The sequence below is a fragment of the Aotus nancymaae genome, unplaced genomic scaffold (genome assembly GCF_030222135.1).
Source record: "Aotus nancymaae isolate 86718 unplaced genomic scaffold, 86718_ANA_hifiasm-v0.15.2.pri h1tg000059l, whole genome shotgun sequence".
NCBI lineage: Eukaryota > Metazoa > Chordata > Mammalia > Primates > Aotidae > Aotus > Aotus nancymaae.
The window spans coordinates 1010923-1037686 of record NW_026988473.1 but is presented as its reverse complement, the minus strand read 5'-3'; the positions used below and the strand labels follow the sequence as shown (position 1 = coordinate 1037686).

Below are 26764 nucleotides of genomic sequence, written 5' to 3'. Positions count from 1 at the left end.
CTCAGGGCAAGGACTGCATCCTTTCACCCTTTGACTATTTCTTCTTTGTCCTGCTGATTCCATAGCAGGCCTCGAGTCATGTGATTTTATTTTACACAGCTGTGTTCCATCCATCCATCAGCTCCTCCAAGCTTTGGCCTGGATCCCGAGGGAGGACCTCTGAGTCTCCTGGTAGCATCACCTGGAGGAAGGAAAGAAAGAAGCCAGGTGGTGCTTTTCAGGGACACAAGTCAGCCAGGGCTTGTGCACCAACTCTCTCTGCCCCGGGAGCCAGGGCCTCGGCTCTGCAGAGCCGGTCACCGGAAGAGGCATCCACTCAGGAAGTGGGTCGAAGGGCACCCAGCCTTCCGAGTGTGCTTCTCTTATCTCTGTGAGCCACTGCAAGCTTGTGGCCTACCTTGGAAGCGGCTGAGACCCCAGGAGTCTGAGATGCTAGGAGAGGATCACAAGCAGCTGCTGTCCCTGTTGGGCCCCTGATGCAGCCCCTTCCTGGATCTTTTAGACAACACTGAGCCCCGCCCACATTGCAGGACAGTGACATGTTTGATGCCTCCAGAGCTATGCCTGGCCGGTCTAGGACTTAGTCTCTTCTGCAAAGCTTCTGGGGCATCAGTCTTGCTGGACACTGACCTTCCTGAGTTGGCCCAGGATCCCACTGACATCTGCACCTCACTGAAGGGGCAATACCAGCCCGCCTTGGGAACCAACACCTGGCTCATCAGCTGCGTAGCATTAGGGAGTCGGAGAGACCATTCATTCATTCATTCATTCATAGAGTGCTAACTGCATGCCAATGGCGGTAGTTGATGCTGAGTGTACATGAATGAATAAAATAGGTAGATGCCCCCTCCCAGAGCTGACAGCCTACAGGGGCAGGGAGGAAGATGGGAAACCCATGAACATATGAATACACATTTGCTGCCCAGGAAGGGACAGACAGGGAACAGACAGTGACCCAGGGAGACACCTACTGAGATGGAATGGTCTGGGCCCCGTCCAAGCTAGAAGGGAGGAGCTGTAACAGCTACACACTTATTTCAGCAGGGCGCGGTGGCTCACGCCTAAAATCCCAGAACCTTGGGAGGCCGAGGTGGGTGGATCACTTGAGGCCAGGAGTTTGAAACCAGTCTGGGCAATATGGTGAAACCCCATTTTTACTAAAACCACAAAAATTTGCTGAGCATGGCGGCGCATGCCTGTAATCCCAGCTACTTGGGAGGCTAAGGTATGAGAATTGCTTGAACCCAGGAGGCAGATGTTTCAGTGAGCTGAGATCACGCTCCAGCGTGGGCAACAGAGTGAGACTGTGTCAAAAAACAAAACAAAACAAAACAAAAACCAAAAAAACACGTATTTCATATTCAGAAAGATATGCTAACTTAATTAATTAATTATATTTTTTGGGAGATGGAGTCCCACTCTGGAGTGCAGTGGTGCGATCTCAGCTCACTGCAAACTCCACCTCCCAGGTTCAAGCAGTTCTCTTGCCTCAGCCTCCCGAGTAGCTGGGATTACAGCTGCGCATCGCCATTCCCAGCTATTCCTAGCAGTTTTTTTTTTTTTTTTTTTTTTGTATTTTTAGTAGAGACGGGATTTCACCATGTTGGCCAGGCTGGTCTTGAACTCTTGACCTCTGGTGATCCACCCACCTCGGCCTCCCAAAGTGCTGGGATTACAGGCGTGAGCCAACGCACCTGGCCTCTAACTTAATTTAACTTTTTAAATCATTATTATTTTTAGAGACAGGGTCTTGCAGTGTTGCCCCTGCTGTACTCAAAACTCCTGGGCTCAAGGGATCCTCCCGCCTTAGCCTCCTGAGTGGCTTGGAGCACAGGCTGCATCTTATCTCATTAAGACTTGCTATGCTTTGAATGTCCCTTTGGAAGGGGGGAAAAGGCATATAAATGTGTTAATGTGGGTGAAGGAGGCTCACGCCATGATTACCACAACCCCACAATGGGGTACAGAAGCGGATACCCCCTTATTCCAAGGGGAGGGAGGAGGCGGGGAATGCAGACAATTCTTCTGAGGGGCAGCAAATGGTTTATTAGGGAAAAAGAATGGACCCGGGAGGCAGAAATTAACTGATCTTAATTAATGATTAATTAATAAGTAAGGGATTCTCTCCGGAATCTGAACGAGCCTGAGAGGCAGGCACCATCTGGTGGAAAGGCTTTTCAAGCGCGGGCGCATCTTCAGACCTCTTCTCTGTCACAGACAGTGAGGTAACAGGGAGGGGATAGGAGGGCCCTGTTGGAATGTCTAAAAGGTAGTTTGAGGTCAAAACCAGGTGGCATTTAGAATTTGAAATTTGATTTTGGGAAGTTTGTCAAATATAAAAGGTTTAAAACATTTGATATCAAAATAAGAAAGGTTTAAAACACTTGATCAAAATAGAATCACAGGTCACTGTAAAATAATAGCCATTCATTTAGCCAAAAGGACAATGAAAAGATTTCAGAAAGCAAAAGCTTTACTTTTTGATAGAGATTCAGGTTTCTAAACAATCAAAAGACCTAATACAGACAGTAAGAGGCACGTTCTGACCCAGTTTACTGAAAAGGTGAAGAAAAAATTTACTATTTCTTAATTCTAATTCAAAAGAAAACAAGTTCTACCTTTGCATTAGCATATTATTAACATTAAAACTAATTTTATTTTATTTTTTGTTAGGAAGTTTTGCTCTTGTTGCCCAGGCTGGAGTGCAAGGGCGCAATCTCAGCTCACTGCAAGGGCGCAATCTCAGCTCACTGCAAGGGCGCAATCTCAGCTCACTGCAAGGGCGCAATCTCAGCTCACTGCAAGGGCGCAATCTCAGCTCACTGCAAGGGTGCAATCTCAGCTCACTGCAACGGCGCAATCTCAGCTCACTGCAAGGGCGCAATCTCAGCTCACTGCAACGGCACAATCTCAGCTCACTGCAAGGGCGCAATCTCAGCTCACTGCAACGGTGCAATCTCAGCTCACTGCAACGGCGCAATCTCAGCTCACTGCAACCTCCGCCTCCCAGGTTCAAGTGATTCTCCTGCCTCAGCCTTCCGAGTAGCTGGGACTACAGGTGCCTGCCACCATATCTGGCTGTTTTTTGGTTTTGGTAGGTTTTTCCATGTTGGCCAGTCTGTTGTGAACTCCTGACCTTAGGCGATTGGCCCACCTTGGTCTCCCAAAGTGTTGGGATTACAGGCGTGAGCCACTGCTCCTGGCTAAAGCTCATTTTAATAACAGTTTAAAAATGGATCTTAGGCCGGGTGCGGTGGCTCATGCCAGCTCTTTGGGAGGCCGAGGTGGGCGGATCACGAGGTGAAGAGATTGAGACCATCCTGGCCAACACAGTGAAACCCCGTCTCCACTAAAAGTAGAAAAAATTAGCCGGGCATGGTGGCGCGTGCCTGTAGTCCCAGCTACTGGGGAGGCTGAGGCAGAAGCATTGCTTGAAACTGGAAAATGGAAGTTGCAGTGAGCCGGGATTGCGCCAGTGCACTCCAGCCTGGCGACAGAGCGAGACTCTGTCTCAGTAAATAAATAAATAAATAAGTATAAAAAAATAGATCTGTCCAGGCTGGACATGGTGGCTCATGCCTGTAATCCCAGCACTTTGGAAGGCCATGGCAGGTAGATCACTTGAGGTCAGGAGTTTGAGACCAGCCTGGCCAACATGGCAAAACCTTATCTCTCTTAAAAATACAAAAATTAAGCTGGGCATCGTGGCGGGTGCCTGCCTGTAATCCAAACTACTCAGGAGGCTGAGGCAGGAGAATTGCTTGAACCCGGGAGGCGGAGGTTGCAGTGAGCTGAGATTACGCCACCCAGTCCGGACAACAGAGCAAAACTCCCATCTCAAATAGAACAAAACAAAACAAAACAAAAATAGATCCATCCAATCTTAATCAGCTTTGACCACACAAGATTTCCATAAACAGTTTTTTTTTTTTTTTTAAAGAGACAGGGTCTCGCTATGTTGCCCAGGCTGGAGTGCAGTGGCTATTCACAGGCGCGATCCCTCTACTGATCAGCATGGGAGTTTTGACCTGCTCCGTTTCCGACCTAGGCCGGTTTACCCCTCCTTAGGCAACCTGGTGGTCCACCGCTCCCGGGAGGTCCCCATACTGATGCCGAACTTAGTGCAGACACCCGATCAGCATAGTGCACTACAGCCCAGAACTCCTGGGCTCAAGGGATCCTCCAGCCTCAGCCTCCTGAGTAGCTGGGACTACAGGCACGCGCCACCGCACCCAGCCCATAAACCTTTTATAGCCTCTTACAAAAACGTTTTTGATTTGCTTTCTCCAAATTTCTATATCTATTGTCTTATTTACCATTTTTTTCAATTTAAAACAATTTTTAAATAACCTGTAAACTAGACAAAATTACTTTAACGAAACTGCATTCTCGAGTTGTTTTGTAACTCTCCTTATGAAAAACACACCACACCCTACTTTCTCCGTACACTTTGCATAGAGAATTTGTTTTTGTTTTATCTGGTAGGGTTTTTTTTGCTTGTTTGTTTGTTTTGGGAGGCAGGGTTTCACTCTTCTGCCCAGGCTGGAGTGCAGTGGCATAATCACGGCTCACTGCAGCCTCAACCTCCCAAGCTCAAGCCATCCTCTTGCCTAGGCTCTTTACTAGCTAGGACTACAGGTGTGCACCACCATATCCTGCTAAGTTTTGTATTTTTTCTTGTAGAGACGGGATTTTGCCATGTTGCACAGGCTGGTCTTGAACTCCTGGGCTGAAGAAATCCTCCTGACTCAGTCTCCCAAAGTGCTGGGATCACAGGCATGAGCCACTATGCCTGGCCAATAGTGTTTTCTTTTTAATTTTTTTTTTTTTAAAGATGGGGTTTCACCATGATGGCCGGGCTGGTCTTGAACTCCTGACCTTAGGTGATCCACCCACCTCGGCCTCCCAAAGTGCTAGGATTACAGGCATGAGCCACCACGCCCGGCCTTTTATTGTTTTTTTTTTTTTTTTTTAACAGCAGGAGTTACCAATTCAAGGTGAATTTTTTTTTTTTTTTTTTTGAGATGGAGTCTCACTGTCGCCCAGGCTGGAGTGCAGTGGCAGTGGAGTGCACTTGGCTCACTGCAACCTCCGCCTCCTGGGTTCAAGCAATTCTTCTGTCTCAGCCTCCTGAGTAGCTGGGACAACAGGTGAGTGCCACCACACCCAGCTAATTTTTTTTTATTTTTTTTATTTTTTTTATTTTTAGTAGAGACCGGGTTTCACCATGTTGGCCAGGATGGTCTCTATCTATTGACCTCATGATCTGCCCATTTTGGCCTCCCAAAGTGCAGGGATTATAGGTGTGAGCCACTTCACCAGGCCATGCCCGGCCAGTAGTTTTAACTACATGTGTTAACTATAGTTTTAACTCTGAGTAACCCTAATTTCCAGTGAAAAACCTAGGGGGTGAGCAATTTTAATTGTTAGGTACCAGGTTCATAGCCCACAACAGAGGACAGAGCTGTGAGGACAGTGCTTGGAGAGTCCAACCCCTCCCAGCCCGGTCAGGAGGCAGAGCTGGGCCAGGGAGGACGGGACGATACTGGGCTTGGTTCTGCCCTGCAGCTGGTGGCCGAGGCACTGAGGACCACATATGTCCCCAGGACTCACCATGGCCACCTCTCTAAAGCCTAGAATCTAAAAGCTTAAAACCAAAAACATGAGGTCATAGACAAACAAGTATTAAAAGCGTCATAGAAGCAACAGTTTTAGATCTTAAAACATCTAGCAGAGATGGTCTACTGACCTGTAGACCCAGGCAGAAAGGTCTGAAATTCTCCAGACATTTTTATCTTACCAAAAGTTATTCAAAAATTTTTTAATTTGTTTTATTTTTTAGTCTTTTATTTTTCAACTACTTTCTGTGAAGTTGTGAGATTTTATTTTATTTTATTTTTTATTTTTTTTTTTTAAGATGGGGTTTCACCATCATGGCCAGGCTGGTCTTGAACTCCTGACCTCAGGTGATCCACCCACCTTGGACTCCCAAAGTGCTAGGATTACAGGCGTGAGCCACCGCACCTGGCCATGTTGTAAAATTTTAAATAGAGATAGGGTCTTTGTGTTGCCCAGGCTGGTCTCAAACTCCTGGCCTCAAGCAATCCTCCCACTTCAGCCTCCCAAAGTGCTGGGATTACAGGTGTTAGCTACCATGTCTGGCCACCTACAGTTTTGAAACTACTTTCTTTTTTTTATATATTTTTTATTTTTTTGAGATGGAGTCTCGCTCTGTCGCCAGGCTGGAGTGCAGTAGCGCGATCTCGGCTAACTGCAACCTCAGCCTCCCGGGTTCAAGCAATTCTCCTGCCTCAGCCTCCCGAGTAGCTGGGACTACAGGCACACGCCACCACGCCCAGCTAATTTTTGTATTTTTAGTAGAGATGGGGTTTCACTATGTTGGCCAGGATGGGCTCGATCTCTTGACCTCGTGATCCGCCCGCCTCAGCCTCCCAAAGTGCTGGGATTACAGGCGTGAGCCACCAAGCCCAGCCTTGAAACTACTTTCATTTATCAAAGATTACTAAAGTGATGTGAACCTGAAAAGCATTTAGGCTTATTAATTTTTTTTTTTTTTTTTGAGATGGAGTTTCGCTCTTGTTGCCCAGACTGAAGTGCAATGGCACAATCTTGGCTCACCACAACCTCCGCCTCCTGGGTTCAGGCGATTCTCCTGCCTCAGCCTCCTAAGTACCTGGGATGACAGGCATGCGCCATGACACCAGGCTAATTTTTTGTATTTAGTAGAGACGGGGTTTCATCATGTTGGTCAGGCTGGTCACAAACTCTGACCTCAGGTGATCCACCTGCCTCCACCTCCCAACGTGCTGGGATTACAGCCTTGGGTTGATGAATTAACGAGCACTTACTTATTTGTAAGTCAGTTTGGTACCATGTAGACAGTATCCCAACAGGCATGTGTATACACATGTATTAATACAAACACAGAGAAACACAAATCTTACAGCTTTGATTTTTAAAATTTTAACCACAAGACAGGCAAAACTCACTGGTTTAAAACGACAGTTAGACTAAATTATGCCACTCACTGTAAATGGAACAAGTTGTAGCTGAAACTCTTACAGTTATTGAGAAAACAGGATAGCAAATTTATATTTCATTCAAAGCACAAAGAGAAAACGTAAGCTTTTGAAAAGGGGCTTAATGTGTTAGAGGAAGATTAAAAATGAATACCAAAGTAACAAAAATCATAGGCTTTCACTACAGGACTTTATAAAGAGACCAATCGCATTTAGATAGTTAACTTGGGGCCAGGCACGGTGGCTCATGCCTGTAATTCTAGCACTTTCGGAAGCTAAGGTGGGAGGATCACTTAAAGCCAGGAGTTTGAGATCAGCCTGGGCAACATAACGATATCCCATCTCTATTGAAAAAAAAAAAAAAGAGCTGGGAGCAGTGGCTTATGCCTGTAATCCCAGCTACTCAGGATGCTGAGGCAGGAGAATCACTTGAACCCGGGAGGTGGAGGTTGAGGTGAGCTAGGAAGAAAAAAGAATGCTAGGTGCTGCGCCTTGTCCCTGTAATCCCAGCACTTTGGGAGGCTGAGGTGGGCAGATCACTTGAGCCAAGGAGTTTGAGACCAGCCTGGGCAACATGGCCAAACCCCATCTTTACCAAAAAATATACAAAAAATTAGCCGGGTGTGATGGTGCATGTCCGTAGTTCATATTCCTAGCTACTTGGGAGGCTGAGGCGAGAGGATTCCTTGAGCCCAGGAGGTGAAGGTTGCAGTGAGTCAGGATCGGCCACGCACAATATGTATGTGTGTATAAATGTATACATAGTTTCTAGTTTAATCTCTATTTTCCAGCTGGACCACAGGTCAGGGTGGAGTCCATTAACAACCAGGACCAACAAAGCTTTTGCAGTTTCCAGGGCTGGATACTTATGTATGTGAAAAGCAGATGTAGCTGGAGGGCAGAGCATCTAGACCCCTAGAAACGAAGGATTCCATCTTTACACTGAAACTTGGGTCCCCAGTAAGAACAAGTGCTCCAGGACCAGCCTTCACAGAGCTCCCACAAGCACCTCACTGCAAGGGCATTCCCCCAAGGCTGATGTGAGGCCCAGTGCCAATCAGCGCCTTCTGTGATCAGCCCATCACCACGGAAGCCTTATTCCTCTGTGGTGCTTCCATTGTGTCCAAGTGTTCAAACTGTGCCTGCCTTTCTTCCCTTCCTTCCTTCCCTCCCTCCCTTCCATCTTCTCTCTTTCTCTTTATTTTCCCTCCTTCCTTCCTTTTCTTTTCTCTCTCCCTCCCTTCCTCTCTTTTTCTTTCTGTTTTTCCCTCCCTCCATCTCTCCCTCCCTTCTTCCTTCCTTCTTTTCTTCCTCTTTCTTTCTCTCTTTCTCCTTCCCTCTCCCTCCTTCCTTTCTTTCAGGGAGTCTTGCTCTGTCGCTCAGGCTGGAGTGCAGTGGTGCAATCTCGGCTTCCTGCAACCTCCACCTCCCAGGTTCATGTGATTCTCCTGCCTCAGCCTTTCCAGTAGCTGGGATTACAGGCACGCACCACCACATCTGGCTTTTTGTATTTTTAGTAGAGACGGGGTTTCACCATGTTGGCCAGGCTAGTCTCGAACTCCTGACCTAAGGTGATCCGCCTGCCTCAGCGTCCCAAAGTGCTGAGATTACAGACGTGAGCCACCGCACTCGGCCTCAAACAGTGCCCTTCTTACAGAGAGGCACAAAGAAATGAGAAGACCCTGCAGGAAAAACTATTCACTGCAGCCACTGTCAGCCACCTCCAAAGCTGTAGCGCTTGCCAGTGACTTGCCAGCCGCTGCACACACAAGGTGTCGAGCGCTCTCTCACAGTACATAGTAATCCTTGGTATCTCAAAAGCCAAAGAGATCTGGCAACTCAATGCAAGACAGCAGCGCTTTAGACCTGAGGGTCTTGGGAGCTCATGACTCTTGGGGCTCCACTAGGAAAACAGAAGATCCCAAAATAGGGGCTGTGCATGGCACCTTTTTCTATGCTCTTCAAGGGGTCTCAGGGTGGCTAGAAGTCTCCTCTAGGCCAGACGCGGTGGCTCACACCTGTAATCCCAGCACTTTGGGAGGCCGAGGCTGGCAAATCACGAGGTCAGGAGTTCGAGACCAGCCTGGCCAAGATGGTGAAACCCCCATCTCCACTAAAAATACAAAAAATTAGCTGGGCGTGGTGGCGGATGCCTATAATCCCAGCTACTTAGGAGGCTGAGGCAGGAGAATCGCTTGAACCCGGGAGGCAGAGGTTGAAGTGAGCTGAGATCGCACCACTGCACTCCAGCCTGGGTGACAGAGTAAGACTCTGTCTCAGGAAAAAAAAAAGTCTCCTCTAGATTTCTTCATGTGGCATCAAAGATGGCAAAAGGAAAGAGTCTTAGAAAAGCCAATTTGGGGAAATTTTAAGTTTTTAAAAAAGCCAGTGAAGTTCTACATTTTTCTCAGCAAAAAATCACATCAACGTACAAGTGGCTTATGCCTGTAATCCCAGCACTTTGGGAGGCCAAGGCCAGCAGATCACATGAGGTCAGGAGTTCAAGACCATCCTGGCCAACACGGCAAAACCCTGTCTCTACTAAAAATACAAAAACTAGCCAAGCATTATGGCAAGCACCTGTAATTCCAGCTACTCAGGAGGCTGAGGCAGGAGAATCACTTGAACCCAGGAGGTGGACGTTGCCACTGCACTCCAGCCTGGGCGACAGAGCAAAACTCTGTCTCAAAAAAAAAGAAAGGAAGCAAATGGTTGTAGTTAGGGCTTCCCCTTTAGCGATATTTAATAACCATCTGACACTGGCTGCCGGGTGCTGGGCTCCAAGTGCCCAGCAGGCACCGTTTAGTACCTGTGTTAGCTCACGTTAGCCATTACAGCATGCCGCATGGGCACGTGCCTGGAGACATTCAGGATGCATGGCCAGTTAGTGACAAGGGAGGTGGCCTGATAGGAAGTCCTGTGCTCAGTCCTTCGGCTCTCCTGCATCCTGGGTTGTCCCCTGCCATGCTCTCCTCCCATGCCTTACCCCATCTGCCATGGCTGGGAGGTTTTGGAGGTGGGGCAAATGGCCTGGGACTCAGGCCACCCCTGACCCCACAGAGTGAGAAGCAGGCTCTGCAGTGAGAGGACACCTCTGCAGGGACAGAGGTGCAGGGCTGGGTTCGGGCTGAGGCAGCATTCATGGGAGGTGGGCGAGTCTGTGCTTGGAGCCCCCAGGGAAGCGCAGCAGGGGAGTCTGGGTGAAGCCCACCTGGCCTGATTGAGCAGCATATGCTCCTGTGAGAGAGGAAGCTGAGGAAGCTGCCTGGGGAGCCCTGAGCCAGCCGGGGGGCCGTCATGCTGTGGAAGGGCCTCCAGCCACTCGGGGCAGTGCGTCCTGGGGTCTGCATCCCCGGTCCAGCCTGGGGGACCACTCACATTCTGTAAGGCTAGTGATGTGGACCCACTTCTGCTGCTGCTTTCAGTGAAGTCATGCAATTTGTTAACCTAGTACATTTTTTTTTTTTTGAGATGGAGTTTCACTCTTGTTGCCCAGACTGGAGTGCAATGGAGCAATCTCAGCTCAGCAACCTCCGCCTCCTGGGTTCAAGCGATTCTCCTGCCTCAGCCTCCTGAGCAGCTGGGATTACAGGCATGCGCCACCATGCCTGGCTAATTTTGTATTTTTAGTAGAGACATGGTTTCTCCATGTTGGTCAGGCTGGTCTCGAACTCCCGGCCTTAGGTGATCCGCCTGCCTCAGCCTCCCAAAGTTCTGAGATTAGAGGCATGAGCCACCGTGCCGAGCCACCTAGTCCACATTTTAAATTGTGGTAAAATACACACAAAATGTACTATTTCAACCACTGTAAGTGCACAGCTCAGTGGTGTTAAATACACGCACACTGTTGTGCAACCATCACTGCCATCCAGCTCCAGAACGTTTTTCATCCTGGAAAACTGAAAACTCTGTCCCCATTAAATGCTCATTTCCTGCTCCTCCCTCCTCCAGCCCCCCGCACCCACCATCTTACTACTTTCTGTTGCTAGGAATTTGACTATTCTGGGGGCCTCGTGTAAGCGGAAGCATACGGTTCTTCTCTGTGTCTGGTTCTCTCCCTGAGCGTCATGTCTTCATAGTTCATCCATGTTGTGGCCTGTGTCTGAACTGCCTTCCTTTTGATGGTGGAATGATATCCCACTGTGTGGAGAGACCACAGCTTGTTGATCCTTCCATCTGTGGACAGACACGTGGGCTGCTTCCTCCTTTTGGCCACTGTGAACAGTGCTGCTGTGAACATGGGTTTATAAATGTCTCTTCATGACCCTGCTATCAGCAGGGCGCGGTGGCTCACGCTTGTCATCCAGCACTGTGGGAGGCCGAGGCAGGCGGATCTCTTCTCATCTGTCAAATGTTGAGGCACAGGGACTCGCTCAAGGCCACATCCAGCGGACTGGGGTGGGTCTGGGGTTCATACTCAGCTCTCCAGAACGCATACATACACACCACCCGCCACCAAGCTGAACTGCCTGACTACGGCAGGTGTCTCCAGACCCCGTTCTGTACTTCAAGCATAGTAAGAAACGGAGCTGTGTTGATGTTAAAGAATATGATATAGGCCAGTGATTCTTTTTCTTTTTTTTTTTTTTCAATTGAGAGCAGGTACTGTTTATTAACTGACCAGCTTAGAAAAATCATCATGGTAGACACCTCAGTTCATTCCTCTAATAAGCCTGTTGATCTGATCCTCCGTTGCCAGCATCTCCACTTTCTACAAAATGGGTGGTCTTTTTCTTCATTCCGCCCTGTGGAGAAGATAATTTAAAGGGCCACAGGAAGTTATTTGCTTCTTTGAAGCGTTTTCCAACAGTATAGATCTCATGAATCAGATCCTCCATGCAGATGATGCCATATTTTCCAAGAGATTGAGCAATCAGAGCATTATCTGTCAAAGCAACTCTCTTCTTTTTCATTTTGCCATGACCACGTTTGTAGATTAGTTGATTTACTGACTTCAGATTTGGGTTCCCCATGTAACATACAGCTCTACAATCCTCGGCATGGTAATTGAAGGCTTGCTGAGCTTCACAAAGATTCCACTGAAGATTTGACGAAGGCGAAGAAGCTGCAACACTTTTTGGACCTTTGGGCTCACACCATCGATAACTCTGATCCTGATGACAAACGCCAGCTTGGGTTCTGCAGGTACATAGAAGCTGCCAGCTTTCCTTGCCATCCTCGCCATTCGAATTTCAGTTCTGTACAGCTGCCTATATTCCTTGAGATAGTGCTTCAGTTTTTCAAGATAAGCTTCCTCCTTCCCTTTCGAAGCATCTTTTGGGCAAACTTCTTTCTCAGGCGCTTGATCTTCAGTACTGCGAAATTCCTTCACTTTTTCTTAAGGGTTTCTGGCACAGCAGGAACCTTCTTCTTCTTCTCTTCTACACCCTCCATGGTTCCAGCCGGAAAAAGAGGAAGTTCAGGCCAGTGATTCTCAAACACCCTATAACCTGCCCATGGAACGAACAGTGGCCACAGAAGATGCTGCTGGGCTGGCCGGGAGAGAACCCAGAGAGGAGGTGGGTGAGGGGAAGAACACTAGGCCCACGCTTCTGGAGACGGAACTTTCAGATGGAGACAGCACAGCACCAGCTACCACATTTAGAAACTGATTACTCCCAGCTGCGGCTGCATCAAAGCTGCGAGCACACCACAGCCCCACGTCCCTCCCACACTCCCAGCTTCACTGCAAGCAACAGCGGAGCCCTGGGAGGCCTGCCAATGGGTTGTCTCCAAATTCAGGCTGCCGGGGACAGGCAGGGCTGGGAGTGAGTGCTCAGTCCGCTGGGCTGGCAGGCCTGGCGCCCCCTGCTGCACGCAAACGAGATGACAGGGGAGCTGGGCCGGCATCCACCAGGGCGCTGGGCACCTGAGGGTTTTTCTCATCTCCAGATCTCAGGGTGACTCCCGTGGGACTCCTGGGGAAAATACTTAGCACGGTTGGATTACAGGTTTGTTTCTGTCACTTGAAGCCCTAGCTTCTTTTAGAGGATGGCCCCATCTCTGTGAATGAACCAAACCAGGGCCTGGAGTCATCTGAGAGCTCATCCCCATGCCCAGGCCCTTCCCTTTGCTGGTTCCTTCACCACTCTGGCTCGGGGACCTTGTCCCTTCTCACCTGGGTAGCTCCCAGCAGGCCCTGCGGCCCGCCTCACCCACCCCTATAGAACCTGGCAGCCCAAGCCCTCTGGGACTGCCTGCTACTTCCAAGACTGAGTTCAGCACACACTGGGCCTCTGCTCTGTCCCTGCTGTTGTCACGAGTTCCCAGAACATGCTGTGCCCACTCCCTAGCCTTCCCTCCTCCTGTCCTGTCCAGCCCTCTTGGGTCCCTGCTGCGCTCATGAGGCAGAAGGGCCAAGAGCAGGGACCCGAGGCCACCTGCTCTGAACCCCAGACTTACAAAAGCACCGCAGGAGGGAGACAGGTCCACTTGGAGACAGAATTCGCTGTTCTTGTCCATCCTGTGGAACCCAGGTTGCGTCTCCTGATAGCAGCTCCAAGTCCCAGCTGCATCCCTGCCCTGTTCCCTCAGGCCCTCCCAGCCGCCGCGTGGGGTGGAGGGCTGCCAGGAATACTATTTGTCCAGCCCTGGGAGGGTCATGCTTGTCATTCTCCCCGAGTTCCTGTTTTCCCTGGCTTGGGGGTGGGGGGGCTTACAGACATTCTGCTTCAGTTAAACTATCCACAGCAGGCACGCATGCTGTAAATCATAACACAGAAACTCGGTCTCCTTGGCAAGCAAGAGTTTATTTCTATACTTTCGTAAATATTAACTCAGTGATCAGGACAAACACGGAGCAATCTCAATGCTGTTTATCCGGAGGACGGTCTGCGGGGTCACGACAACTGAAAGAAAAGATGTCACAGGCTTGACCACAGACTCTGTTGCCATCAGTTACAGCAGGGGCTGTGCACACAGCTCTCCCCTGCCGCACACGGCCATGTTTATCTCCAGGTGTGTGTGCGCTGACTGCCTCGCTAGCCTGTTCTCTCACTCTGTTGGCAGGTGCAGCGGCCGGGACACCAGACGCCTTGTGGCTCGGAGTGCTCTGTGCTGGCACCTCACCTCTCTTCCCACACTATGTTGCGACCTCTGGAGTTCGTGGGAGGATGGCCCCACCTGGCTTACCCTGAGGCTACCTGAAAGCGTCAGTAGGTACACGAGAGGCTGCCCTACCCAGCTGACTGTAAGGTGACAGCCAATACCAGTATTCTGGGTATATTTAACTATGCCCACTGTTGGTGGTTTAGGCCGGCAACTGCAGCTGTTAACAGGAGCTATGAAGGGCGGAATTCTGCAGCCGCTCAGCTGTGTGGCCCCGTGCCCCATGGCGTTCTGTCTCTCAGGATGCTCACTGTGGGGACTGTCCTCGGTGTGGCCCCGCAAGGACAGCCCCAGGCCTGCTGGTGGATTAACTGCTGCTGTGGGGGCAATGCTAGGCATCATGGGTTGGAACAAAGTGGGGTCACGCGTGGAGGGTCAAGGAGACGGGGAGTGAGGCTGGGCCCTCTGGGTGCCCCCTCCGAGATGAGGGTGGAAAGTGGGCAGTGGCAGCCAGAATGAGACCTGCCTGGGCTTCCCGTCCCAAGACTCACATGCCCACACCCTCCACCCGCACACGCCCGGCAACCTGCACCGTGCAGCAGGGCCCCTCGGTGCTTTCTCGAACTTACTTCTCTTCTTCCTGAAGTTCTTCCTTTTCCTAAATCTCATAATGATTCTTGGCCACGATTCTGTCTTTTCAATGACTGTGGCTTCTACTCGAACAAGATCCTTTCTAGAAGGAAGAAAAATAAACAATGATGTACCTTTTGGATTAGTTTTCAAATGCTTTAGGTAAGAATTTCTAAAATGAAGTTTTACTTTCTCTGTTGTTGATTACCAAATATGCCTGCAATGTAAACATTTTGAAAACCATAAAAAAGAACCACAAAGAACAGCTCTGGAGAGTCTGTGAACAAATGTTTTTTTATTTTTTTTGAGACAGTTTTGCTCTTGTTGCCTAGCCTGGAGTGCAGTGGCGTGATCTCGGCTCACTATAACCTCCACTGCTTGGGTTCAAGCCATTGTCCTGCCTCAGCCTCCCGAGTAGCTGGGATTACAGGCATGCACCACCACGTCCAGCTAATTTTGTATTTTTAGTAGAGACGGGGTTTCTCCATGTTGGTCAGGCTGCTCTCGAACTCCTAACCTAAGGTGATCTGCCCGCCTAGGCCTCCCAAAGTGCTGGCATTATAGGTGTGAGCCATTGTGCCAGGTCCAGCCACCACGCCCAGCCCTGTGAACAAATCTTAAGAGGACCACATTGTAATAAAATAGCAAGGGACCAATAATTTGGCCTGGATGTTCTCACGGGCCCTAAATGTCCACTATTATTAAGTATAAATGTTGTGTTTGGTGTCAACAGAGAATACGATTGCCACTCCCGACCTGGTCTAATTGCACTGTGACCACGTTTGCATGTCCAGCCCTAGAGCCCCACACAAAGCCCCGCACTTCATAGCCATTACCCGAGGAGTGGCTTGCCAAGAAGCGTGAAGTTGTCGGCCCCGACCAGTAGGACCTGAAAAAATTCAACAGGTGCGTTTAATCAGTAGCTCATTACAATGAGTGACATAGTCGCTAATAACAGATAGTGACGTGAGCACAATGCAAAATGAGAAAGACTGACCACGCTGTGGCATCAATTTCATCTGCCAGCTCGTGATCTCTTTAACATTTAACACCTGGGGCTGAGCCAACCGGCACACAGCTGTGGGGCGGCCTGAGGGAAACGCTCGAACCCTCAGAGGCAGGAGGCACACAACTTGATTACTAGATACCATGGATATGCATCTGGATAGCTGCTGTAACCCTCATAGCAACCGTGGCTTCAAAACCCCTATCTATCCAAGCATAACATACAGAAAGAAAATGCACAAATCATACGACTGTGTCTATTGGCACAGCTGGCAATTCTGCTAATATTGCAATGATTTAGGCTCAACTGTATTCTTTTAACGACTGGCAAATTCTGAAGAGCCAGGCAGCCATTCTCAATGCAGGGAAGTCATGACACCAAGCGTGGCTGCAGACGAAGACATCTTCGCCTTCCAAACGCAACGGTGCTTTTTCTTTCCTTTTTTTTTGAGCTGGAGTCTTGCTCTGTCGCCCAGGCTGGAGTGCAGTGGTGTGATCTCAGCTCACTGCAACCTCCACCTCCCAGGTTCATGCGATTCTCCTGCCTCAGCCTTCAGAGTAGCTGGGACTATAGGCTCCCGCCACCACACCTGGCTAATTTTTTTTTTGGTATTTTTATTAGAGACGGGGTTTCATCATGTTGGCCAGGCTGGTCTTGAACTGACCTCAGGTGATCTACCCACCTGGGCCCCCAAAGTGCTGAAATTACAGGCATGAAGCACTGTGCCCAGCCTACAGTGTTTCTATTAGATGTTGGAGATCATCTTAAATTTTACTGATTAGAAAAAATCCAATCATACTAAACTTAAATGTCTGGAGACAAAGTATATTATATAACAAACTCAGCAGACATGCATATTAGATAATGACAAATAATAAAATCAGTATTTTTAGAGTTAGTTTCAGCATGACACGGTCACTCCCAGTGGGTTTCCTGTGATGAAAAACAATCTGCTTAGGAGAAGCTTTCTAGAATTTTTTGTTAATGTGAAATGTTTCAAATAATGCAAAGGTCTACCTTCAGAGGAGGAATTTTAGAAAATCACATTATCGTGTGTGTGTGTGTGTGATGGAGTCTTGCTCTTGTTATCCAGGCTGGAGTGCAGTGCTGTGATCTCGGCTCACTGCATCCTTCGCCTCCTGTGTTCAAGCGATTCTCCTGCATCAGCCTCAGGAGTAGCTGGGACTACAGGTGCGTGCCACCATGCCCGGCCAAGTTTTTGTATTTTTAGTAGAGACAGGGTTTCACTATGTTGGCCAGGATGGTCTCAATCTCCTGACCTTGAGATCCACCCACCTCAGCCGCCCAAAGTGCTGGGATTACAGGCATGAGCCACTGTGCCCATCATGTATCTTATATTGTGATAATTAAGCATCCCAGAAAAGTTACCTGTTGCAGAGGTAATTATAATTTTATAAACAGAATAGGCAAAAATCAAATAGACCCCCTGCCCACCCAGCAAACAGAATTAGAGCTAAAGGCTAGAACTGCTTAGCTAAATAGACCATGCAGTTTTTTTTGAGATGGGGTCTCACTCTGTTGCCCAGGCTGGAGTGCAGTGGGCAATCACAGCTCACTGCAGCCTCAACTTCCCAGGCTCAAGTGATCCTCCTACTTCAGCCTCACAAAGAGCTGGGAGTACATGTGTGTGCCACCACGCCCAGCTAATTGCTTGGAATTTTAGTAGAGACGAGGTATTTGAGGTCTTGCTATGTTGCCCAGGCTGCTTTGGAACTCCTGAGTTCAAGCAGTCCCTGCCTTGGCCTCCCAGTGTGGGGTGGGTCATGGCTGGCCTGGACCATGCAGTTCTGAATGGTGCAGAAGACACGTGAGCACCCAGGGAAATGCCTGTCAGCCAGTCTTCACTATTTAAAAACAGCAGCTGCTGTCAAAGCTAATGGCAGAGTAGTGTCTTAGTAGAAACTGTGCAGTTTTTCCTCATAGACGTGGGCTAGAAAGTGCACCACCTCCTTAGCTGGGATTTTTATGATCTCTGCACTCAAGCATTTTTCCATGGGAACACATTAGTAAGACTGGAAGGTAGCATGACAGAGACATGTGTCTGCCCTCAGCTCTGTGTGATGTGCGGTCTCCCTTCCTCCAAGAAGAGACCTACTGGGCCAGTGCTGCCCTCAGAGCAGCGAACCCCAGCCCCGCCACGGGCATCCCCCACAGTCCCTTCTGAGCCTCAGCTTTGTTGGCCTCCGCCTGAGACTGGGGGGACCCTCCTCAGTGTGAGCTGGGGCGTGGGGATTGCATATTTGGTGGTTGAGCCCCTGAATGTCCAGAGAAGCTTGGTGGTCTCACCTTCTCCAGTCGAATTCTCTCTCCACACTGGAGGTCTAGATCATTTCCAATTAAGATCAGGTCTTCGGAGGTCACCTTCCACTGGTGGCTGGCAAAATGTACCACAGCAAACAGCCTGCCGTACTGCCCTGTGGCGATCAGCTCATTCACCTTCCTCACGACCTCTGCGGGGAAGGCGGGTGGGCAGGCAGTCACCCTCCACTGCTCCCCCATTACTGCACTGTGCGTGCAGCTCCTGGAGGATGTGACACCAGCACCCCTCGTGAGCACCTCACTGCGGGTGGCCCAGCCCTGTTCCACCCCCTGCAGGCACAAGTGTGGGCACAGGGCCAGTCTGCTGCTCCAGGAGCACTGGCACCGTGGCACGTGGGGCTTTCACAGACGGACGCTCTGCAAAACTGCAGAGAACGCCCAAACCACCTCCTGCAACTTTCTCGCCTAAGCACTCGGCAGGCCTGGCTACGTTTCTACAACTCTAAGGCGGGTGAAGTGTTACTAATGAGGAGCCAGCAGGCCGGGAGTGTAAAAACCCTGAGAAGCGAAAGGAGAGGGCTTTGCCATGAGGAACCCCCCGCATCCCATCCCCACATCCCAGCCCCGGGGCAGGATGGGTTCTCCCTGCATGCCTGCGCCCACAGGGGCTCCATGCTCCGTTCCTGTCATCGCTGCTCTGACACAGGTCACAGTCCCCTCTCTCCTGTACCGTTTACTCTGAACAAGCATTTAATGTGCACCAACCCCTGGCCCGACTGCGGGCTGGACACACAGAAGGGACGACAGAGTGCCTGCCCCTGAAACACTGTCAACACCAGAGCGCCAGCTTCGAGGGTGAAACTGTCAGTGGCCTTGCTTCACTTGCACAGTATCTGAAACCGCATTTAAAATGTAAGAAGATAAAATGTGAGAAGATTCCACTCAAGAATCTTGATTTCGGCTGGGCGCGGTGGCTCACGCCTGTAATCCCAGCACTTTGGGAGGCCAAGGCGAGTGGATCACGAGGTCAAGAGATCGAGACCATCCTGGTCAACATGGTGAAACCCTGTCTCTACTAAAAATACAAAAATTAGCTGGGCGTGGTGGCACATGCCTGTAGTCCCAGCTACTTGGGAGGCTGAGGCAGGAGAATTGCCTGAACCCAGGAGGCGGAGGTTGCAGTGAGCTGAGATCGCGCCATTGCACTCTAGCCTGGGTAAGAAGCAAAACTCCATCTCAAAAAAAAAAAAGAATCTTGATTTCCAGTGTTTTGGAAAGCGAGGATGATGGGTCCCTTTTGACATGGGCTCCAGGTCCACATGAGTACTGACGCCCATACGTGTTTCTCCAACAGCCAGGGTGGCACCGGCTTCCGTTAACTGTGCTCAACTGTGCCAGCTGGGAAGAGCTGTCCCTGAGCCCACCAGGAGCGGGAGACAAGAGATGAAGCAGACCCCCTGCCTCACGTATGCCAGCTGCCTGCAGTGTGCCAGGTGTTCAAGGAGTAGTTAAATGAGTGACACTTGAAATACTGATACTAACTGGCAGAAATGAACATGAGTGCTTGCCCTGCGCTGTGTCTGGGAGCACCAGAAACATGGAGCCCTCGCCCTGTGGCCTGGGGACCACCTCTGTGGTGACGGGAGCAGGGTCTGGGTGGTGCCCTCCAGTTTCTGTCTCCCAGGGAGGTCTTACCTGCATGGTGTCTGGTCTCCTCAGCTGGGTCTGGCAGGACGATTTCTGGCCATGGAGGTGAACTCAGGGAGGTTTTAGGAACGTATCTGTAAAACACATTTCGTACACAAATGTCACACGCACTTGAAAAGGCAGCTCAAAGCCTCCAAGAAATGGCCATACACAAATGTTAGGAAGGGACCCCAGGCCACAAAAAGGCTGGCTCTTTAGGACAGGCCCCGCCCCTCTGCGGTAACCAGAGGACAGGCTCCCGGTATCCTCTTACAGCCACAGGGAGCAATGGCTCATCACTCACTCATTAAAGCAGGAACTCTCAGCGCTCTGCTCCAAAAGCCCCTGCTTGGGCACCTCTCAATGCTGCAAGGGTGCCCATCCAAGGAAGCTGGGCTCGTGGTGTCTTGGGACACATTTATCTTGGAGGCACAGGCTGAAATGCCCAGCCCTCCACTTTCCCCACAACCCGGGATACAGGGCCAGCAGCTCTCCTGCCTCGCCTGGCATCCAGTGGCCCTGGAATGGCAGCTCCAATGACCCTTCACCACATCCTGCTCAAACAGGACCATGTTCCCTGCCCCTGCCCACCTCCAACTCCTCCCAGGTTAGTGCCTGCTCTTCCTTCACACCCATAGACTGACAGGCAGAACCGGCTCTGACCCCTGACAATTAGTCCTGGTGTCTAAAATTGAGCAGATGGGAAAACAAGAACCCGCCGGAAAGGGCTGTGTTGGGATTAGATGATACTGTTCCCAGCCGGCCCCAGCACCACCATGCTCTCAGTCCCAGCAGCTATATAGCACCACGGTCCCCAGCCGCCTCCCCTCCCCACCCTGAGGATGCCAAGCTTGGTGCAGGCCACACCTTTTTTTTTTTTGAGATGGGGTCTCGCTCTGTCACCCAGGCTAGAGCGCAGTGGCACAATCTTGGCTCACTGCAACCTCTGCCTCCAGGGTTCCAGCGATTCTCCTGCCTCAGCCTCCTGAGTAGCTGGGATTACAGGCAAATGCCACCATGCCTGGCTAATTTTTATATTTTTAGTAGAGACAAGGTTTCGCCACGTTGGCCAGGCTGGTCTCAAACTCCTGGCCTCAAGTGATCCGCCCACCTCAGCCTCCCGAAGTGCCGGGATTACAGGCGTTGAGGCACCGTGCCTGGTCCACCGACTTCTTCCTTTCCTGACTCTCCCCAGCCTGCTCAGCCTCAGGCAGGTCGACGGATAAGAGGGGACGAAAGAAAGGGAGGGCCTAGATTCAAAAGGAGGTGGGATCTTTCTGACTTTCTGCTGTCTACAAAGAGGGAGGGTAGGCAGATTCCAAACTGAATTACTCAGAACTCTTTTTAAGCTTTTATTGCTGCTGCCACTGCAAAGTAAAATTTCAGTCTTTCTACTCCAGGGTCGCATTAGGAAGAAGAAAACTACCTGCTCCATATGCAAAATGCGCGGCCCCCACACCAAGGACCAGGTCCGTCCGTGCTGTCGGCTGGCGCGCAGGAGGGGCCCCACACAATCTGGGAGAGGAATGAATGCTTTCCCAGCGGGAAAGGGCCTGGAGCTCCTAGAAACATGAACTCCGTGGTCTGTGGCCAGTCAATGAGCTGAGGGACAAGGATGACAAGGAAGGTGCTGCTCTCTACAAAACGCCTTTGACGTGCTTGATGGCTGTCTCCCCAGATGGGCCCAGCCGTGCTCTGTGAGAAGAACACACTGGCAGGAGGTGCTAACATCTCACACAGGACAGACAAAGCAAGCACAACCTGGCCACATGCTAACTTACAACCGCTTCCTACGCTCAGATTTGCAGCTTCTCTGAGAAGCAGGAAAGCTTCCGCACCTCCCCACTGCGGAGGAGCCCCGGAGTTCCAGCAGCAATAAGAGCAGGCAACGTTTTGTGAGCGCTTGCTGTATGCCAGGCACTGTTCTAAGCGCTTTAAATGTATACACTCACACAATCCTCTCCAGTGCTCAGGGATACAGAAACAAACACTGCCTCCATCTGGGAGAAGCCTGGCATCCCGGGCGCTGAGGGGCAGCCGGACTGCACCCCGGGGCTCCCCTGCGGTCACTGCTCCTGTGTCTCCTACCAGTGAGTGCACTCTGTCAAATGTTTTCTGCAGCTTATAATACCTTAAAATTGTTTTTCTCAAGTACAAAATATCAACACTGAACGTGCTTTGTCAAATAATGAGTTTCTCTGAGAGACCCTGATACAACCTTCCTCATCAGAAATCTTGATTGAGGACTTCAAGCTTGTCCATAATAAAAGAGAGCAAACACATTCGGTCTTTCTCTTTGGTTTCTTGCAGTTACGTCTTTATTTATTTTAAGGGTCTGAGAAAAATACCATCAAAAAAGTTAAAGCCACAAGTGGTGGTGCATGCCTGTAATCCCAGCTATTCAGGAGGCTGTGGCGGGATCACTTTAGGCCAGGAGTTCAATACCAGTTGGGAAACATAGTGAAACTGTCTTTAAAAAAAAAAAAAAAAAAAAGGAAATTTAAACATTACTGAGAACCAAAAGGTAGGAAGTTTTGACTTTAAAAAGATGGTTCTACAAATGAAAAGAGGCACCAAAACCCACATGTTGATATTACCCTGGTGGAAATGAAGTGCTCTGCGAATTGAACCTTTGAGCGGCAGACCACATGGAAGCTGAGGGAAGAAGAGAGACACGGATCATTACTATTAATACTACGAATGCAAACTGCTCTTCATGACGCTAAATGCACAACTGCTCCTCCTGGTATGCGGTGTAAACCACTGCGTGTCAAACTGCCTACAGAAACACCTAGGTGAGCAAAGTTAAAAGGATGTCACTTACAGCTACTGGCTATGTGTGCTGAGCTCAGTTTGCCACGCCATCTACAAGCGCCTGAGACCAGAAGCACCTGCCCACTAACTCATGCCTTCACCAAGTGCCCAGTAGGTTCAGACCCTATTCTGTGCCCAAGCGTGGAAGCAGCCTCCAAGATGGCCCTGCTGAGCCCCGCCTCCTGCTATTCTGGCCCCCGTCACCCCATCATCCCCCAAGGAGTGGTCTGTGTGTCCGACAGCTTGTGACAGATGTGCCGGCTCATCACTTCTGGGATTAGGTGATAACCAACTGGGCCTTGCATCTTGGATGCCTGCGCTCAGTCTCTCCATTCTCGGCCTTATGGCAGCCCTGCTGTGAGCAGCCCTAGGTAGAGGTCCACGTGGCGGGGAACTGGGCCTATCGCCAACACCCATAGGAACGACCTTGCAAGTGGATTCTCCAGCTGCTGGCGCAGCGGAGTCTTGAGAGAACTACAGTCCATGTGAGCTAACGAGACCGAGCCAGAACCAGTCACCTAAGCTGCTCCTGTGTTCTTGACCCTCAGAATTGGTGTGAGGTTATAAATGTTTTCAGCTGCTAAGTTTTGGGGCAATTTCTGATGTAACTGTAGCTATCGAATAGACCAGGGAACAAAGGCATTCAGCCTACTGAGAAGAGAGGGGCTCAAAATAAGTGCTTACGTGCAAAAAGCGGAGAACAATAAGCACTTTTATTTTTTATTTTTATTTATTTATTTATTTATTTTAAAGACAAAGTTTCACCATGTTGGCCAGGCTGGTCTTGAACTCCTGACCTCAGGTGATCTGCCCGCCTCAGCTTCCCAAAGTGCTGAGATTACAGGCGTGAGCCACCACGCCCGGCCAATAACCACTTTTAAAGAAATTAAGCTATAATCTACACACCATAAGTCACCCTTTTAAAGTTCACCCATTAGCACTGGCTCCCTGTTTGTGTCTCCTCGGCTGCCTTCTCTCCTCTCCCATTCGGGTGCCTGGGGTCCAACCCTGGGCCTTTAGCTGTCCTCCATCCACGGGCATTCCTCTAGTGACTGCATCCAGTCTGATGGATTTAAATGCCCCGGATGTGCTGGTGACTCCCAGGTTGACACCTCCAGCCAGGGCTTCTCCCCTGGACTCGCATACCCACCTCCCACTGTGTCTGATGAGCCCCTCACACCTCCAGAGGCTCCTCATTCCTCCCCATGCCTGCGTCTCTCACACTCCTCCCTCTCACGAGGGCAACTTCATCTTCCCAGTTGCTCAGGCCGCAAACCTCCAACAGTTTTGACCCTCCTTCTCTTGCACACTACTCAGCCAACCCATCGGCAAATCCTACTGGCTCTCCCTTCAAGTGATTCAGGATCTAACCACTTACATCCTGCAAGCCACCACCTTCTCTTGCCTGGATTACTCCTAACACTCCACCGTCACTCTTGCCTTTCTTTCCTGAATGGCAGCTAGAGGAATTCTGTTAACATGTAGGTCAGAAGATGTCTCCATTTTGCGGAAACTCTCCAAGAGCTTCCCATTTCCTTCAGAGAAAAAGCCAACGTTCTCACAGCAGTGGGCAGGGTGCCTGGAAAGGCAGGGCAATGCGACCTCCTCCTGCCTCTCGGAATCTACCTCTCTGGCTCTTCCCCCATTAACTCTTCATCCACACTGCTTCCCTGCAGTTCCTGGAATGTACCAGGCTCAAGCCTGCATCCACGTCCTTGCGTGAGCTGTGCCCTCACTTCCTTCATGTTTCCATGCAAACACCATCTCAGGAGAGAGGGTCTCTTTCCTTAGAAGAGAGGATCACCCCTTTGCCGGGTGTGGTGGTGTGAGAGTGTAGTTCCAGCTACTTGGGACGCTGAGGCACGAGAATCACTTGAACCCAGGAGGCAGAGGTTGCAGTAAGCTGAGATCGTGACATTGCACTCCAGCCTGGGCAACAGAGTGAGACTCTGCCTCAAAAAATAAAAGAAAAAAAGAAAAAAAGAAAAAACTTATTCTAAGCCATCTGATGATGCCGCTATAAATATTCCAGTGATTCTGAACTCAGCACCTCTCTTGGAAGCCATCCCATTGTGAAAAACTCAGCAAGCTTCTGTACCTAATTTGTTTTTAGCTTTGGCCTTGGGTCCACAGGGAACAAACATTCTGCTTCCTCTCCCACAGTATTTCCTTTAGATCGTCCTGGAGACTGACTGTGCACTTCCATCCTGTCTGCTTTGCTCACTCTTCAGGGACCCAGCTGCTCACTGTTTTGGTCACCTTCTCTGCACTCACTTCACTGTGTCTTTCTCTTTTAAAGTGTGAGTCTGTATTTGAACACAGCATTGGAGGGGTGGTTTCATGTAGGTAGGCAGAATGGAATAAGTCCCATTGCTTTTGTAAAAACTTTCCCGCCTACTTAAACCCAAGTTTTATTATGGAAAATGCCAAGCATACAAAAGTAAAGAGAACTCTAGTGAACTCTCTCTTAATTATCCCTTCCCAGGTTCAACAGTTACCAACTCGTGGTTAATTTTGGCATCTGCATTGCTTCTCGCCCAACTCTGTGATTATTATTATTTTCTTAAATTAATACTTTCTTAATACAGACTTTATTTTCTAGTGCAGTTTTAGTTTCACACCAAAATTGAGTGGAAGGTACAGAGAGTTCCCATATGTCCCCTGCCCACGTTCCCACAGCCTCCTATCAATATCCCCCACCAGGCTGGCACACTCCTTACAATCAATGAACCTACACTGACACATCATTGTTATCCTCAGTCCATAGTTTACATTAAGGTTCACCCTTGGTGGTGTACATTCTACGGATTTGGACAAACTTAAAATGACATGTATCTACCATTGTATTATATATACAGAATAGTTTCACTGCCTCCAAAAAGTCCTCTGAGCTCCACCTATTCATCCTTTCCTCCCAAATCCCATTATCTCTCATCTATCTTTTTACTGTCTCCATAGATTTGCCTTTTCCAGAATGTCAAAGTGGGAAACATACAAGATGTAGCCTTTTCTGGTTGGCTTCTTTTACTTAGTAACATGTATGTAAGTTTCCTCCATGTCTCTTCATGACTCATTTCTTTCTATTGTATGGATGTGCTACAGTTCATGTAACCATTCATACCCTGAAGGACATCGGGGTTGCTTCCAAGTTTTGGCAATTATGGAAAAATTCTTTTTTTGAGACGGAGTTTCGCTCTTGTTACCCAGGCTGCAGTGCAATGGCGCGATCTCGGCTCACCGCAACCTCCGCCACCTGGGTTCAAGCAATTCTCCTGTCTCAGCTTCCCGAGTAGCTGGGACTACAGGCGCGCGCCACCATGCCCAGCTAATTTTTGCATTTTTAGTAGAGACGGGGTTTCACCATGTTGACCAGGATGGTCTCGATCTCTTGATCTCGTGATCCACCCGTCTCGGCCTCCCAAAGTGCTGGGATTGTAGGCGTGAGCCACCGCGCCCGGCCGGAACAATTATTTAAATAGAGTTAGATCCAGTTTTTCTTTTTTGGGGTCATGGTGAGACATGAGACCCAGGTTTAAAACACACATCAACACTCGTACACACAAATATACACTTCAACCATTTTCAGGCAGAGATTTACAGAGTTTTTGACGAACATAAACTTTTTGGAGCCTCACATCAGCCCAGCGCCTTAAATACGGCTGTTTCTTTTATTGAGTTCAGATTAGGCGAGGATATCCATCATAATTTTTCAGAGCTGCTCGCAGCCTGGGGCAATGGTTCAAGCATAGGCTTTGGAGCCGAACTGAGCTGCGCCTGACGCACTCTTCTTCCCCTTCCCCAATGCGTGACCCTGGACACGTTACCTAGCTCCTCTGAGCCTCAGGCTGGTCCCCCATAATATAGGGGCTATACCGAAGTTCAAGGGCTATCGTCAGAATTCAGGCTACTAACTGAAGGAATCAGAATCTGAACCTGGGTTCCCCCGCCTCCAAAACCCGTGCTATATTCATTCAGTACAAACGCGATCAACACACAAGGCACCAGGTCGGACCCCCGCACATACGTGGCGAGACTGCAGGGAGCAGCGCTCGCTCCGCGTCCTCCCTTCACTCCATATCCCGGGTCTCACCCGCTCCGGGCCCAGAAGGTCTCAGGATGCTGCGGCTGCACGCGGACACCAGCCGCCCGAAGTTGACTGTCAGGGCGGTTGCCGCCATGGCCGCCGCCATCTTCCCGCAGCCTCGGCCGGAAGTGGAAGCGACGCGAACCTCGTGCGTAACGCACGGGCCCGGTGGGGAAC

The 26764-nt window shown here is 49.9% G+C and overlaps 1 protein-coding gene and 1 pseudogene across 3 annotated transcripts; both read right to left on the bottom strand.

Annotated features, from left to right (window-relative positions):
- Positions 1-10735: 10735 nt before the first annotated feature.
- LOC105717642 (large ribosomal subunit protein uL30-like) lies at positions 10736-12441 on the bottom strand (annotated as a pseudogene).
- A 1329-nt stretch (positions 12442-13770) lies between these two features.
- On the bottom strand, positions 13771-26715 carry MRPL21 (mitochondrial ribosomal protein L21). Of its 3 annotated transcripts, none has more exons than XM_012452977.2 (7): positions 26594-26715; positions 22287-22344; positions 19699-19784; positions 18031-18194; positions 15554-15606; positions 14717-14820; positions 13771-13888 (listed from the first exon to the last, which is right to left on the bottom strand). In XM_012452977.2, the coding sequence occupies exons 1-7, from the start codon at positions 26691-26693 to the stop codon at positions 13824-13826; spliced, it is 630 nt and encodes a 209-aa protein (XP_012308400.2). In that variant the 5' UTR covers positions 26694-26715; the 3' UTR covers positions 13771-13823. The 3 variants fall into 3 exon arrangements, with proteins under 3 accessions (XP_012308400.2, XP_064220727.1, XP_064220726.1); XM_064364657.1 differs by having other exon boundaries at positions 26528-26608; XM_064364656.1 differs by lacking the exons at positions 22287-22344; positions 26594-26715 and adding an exon at positions 21116-22259.
- Positions 26716-26764: the final 49 nt, after the last annotated feature.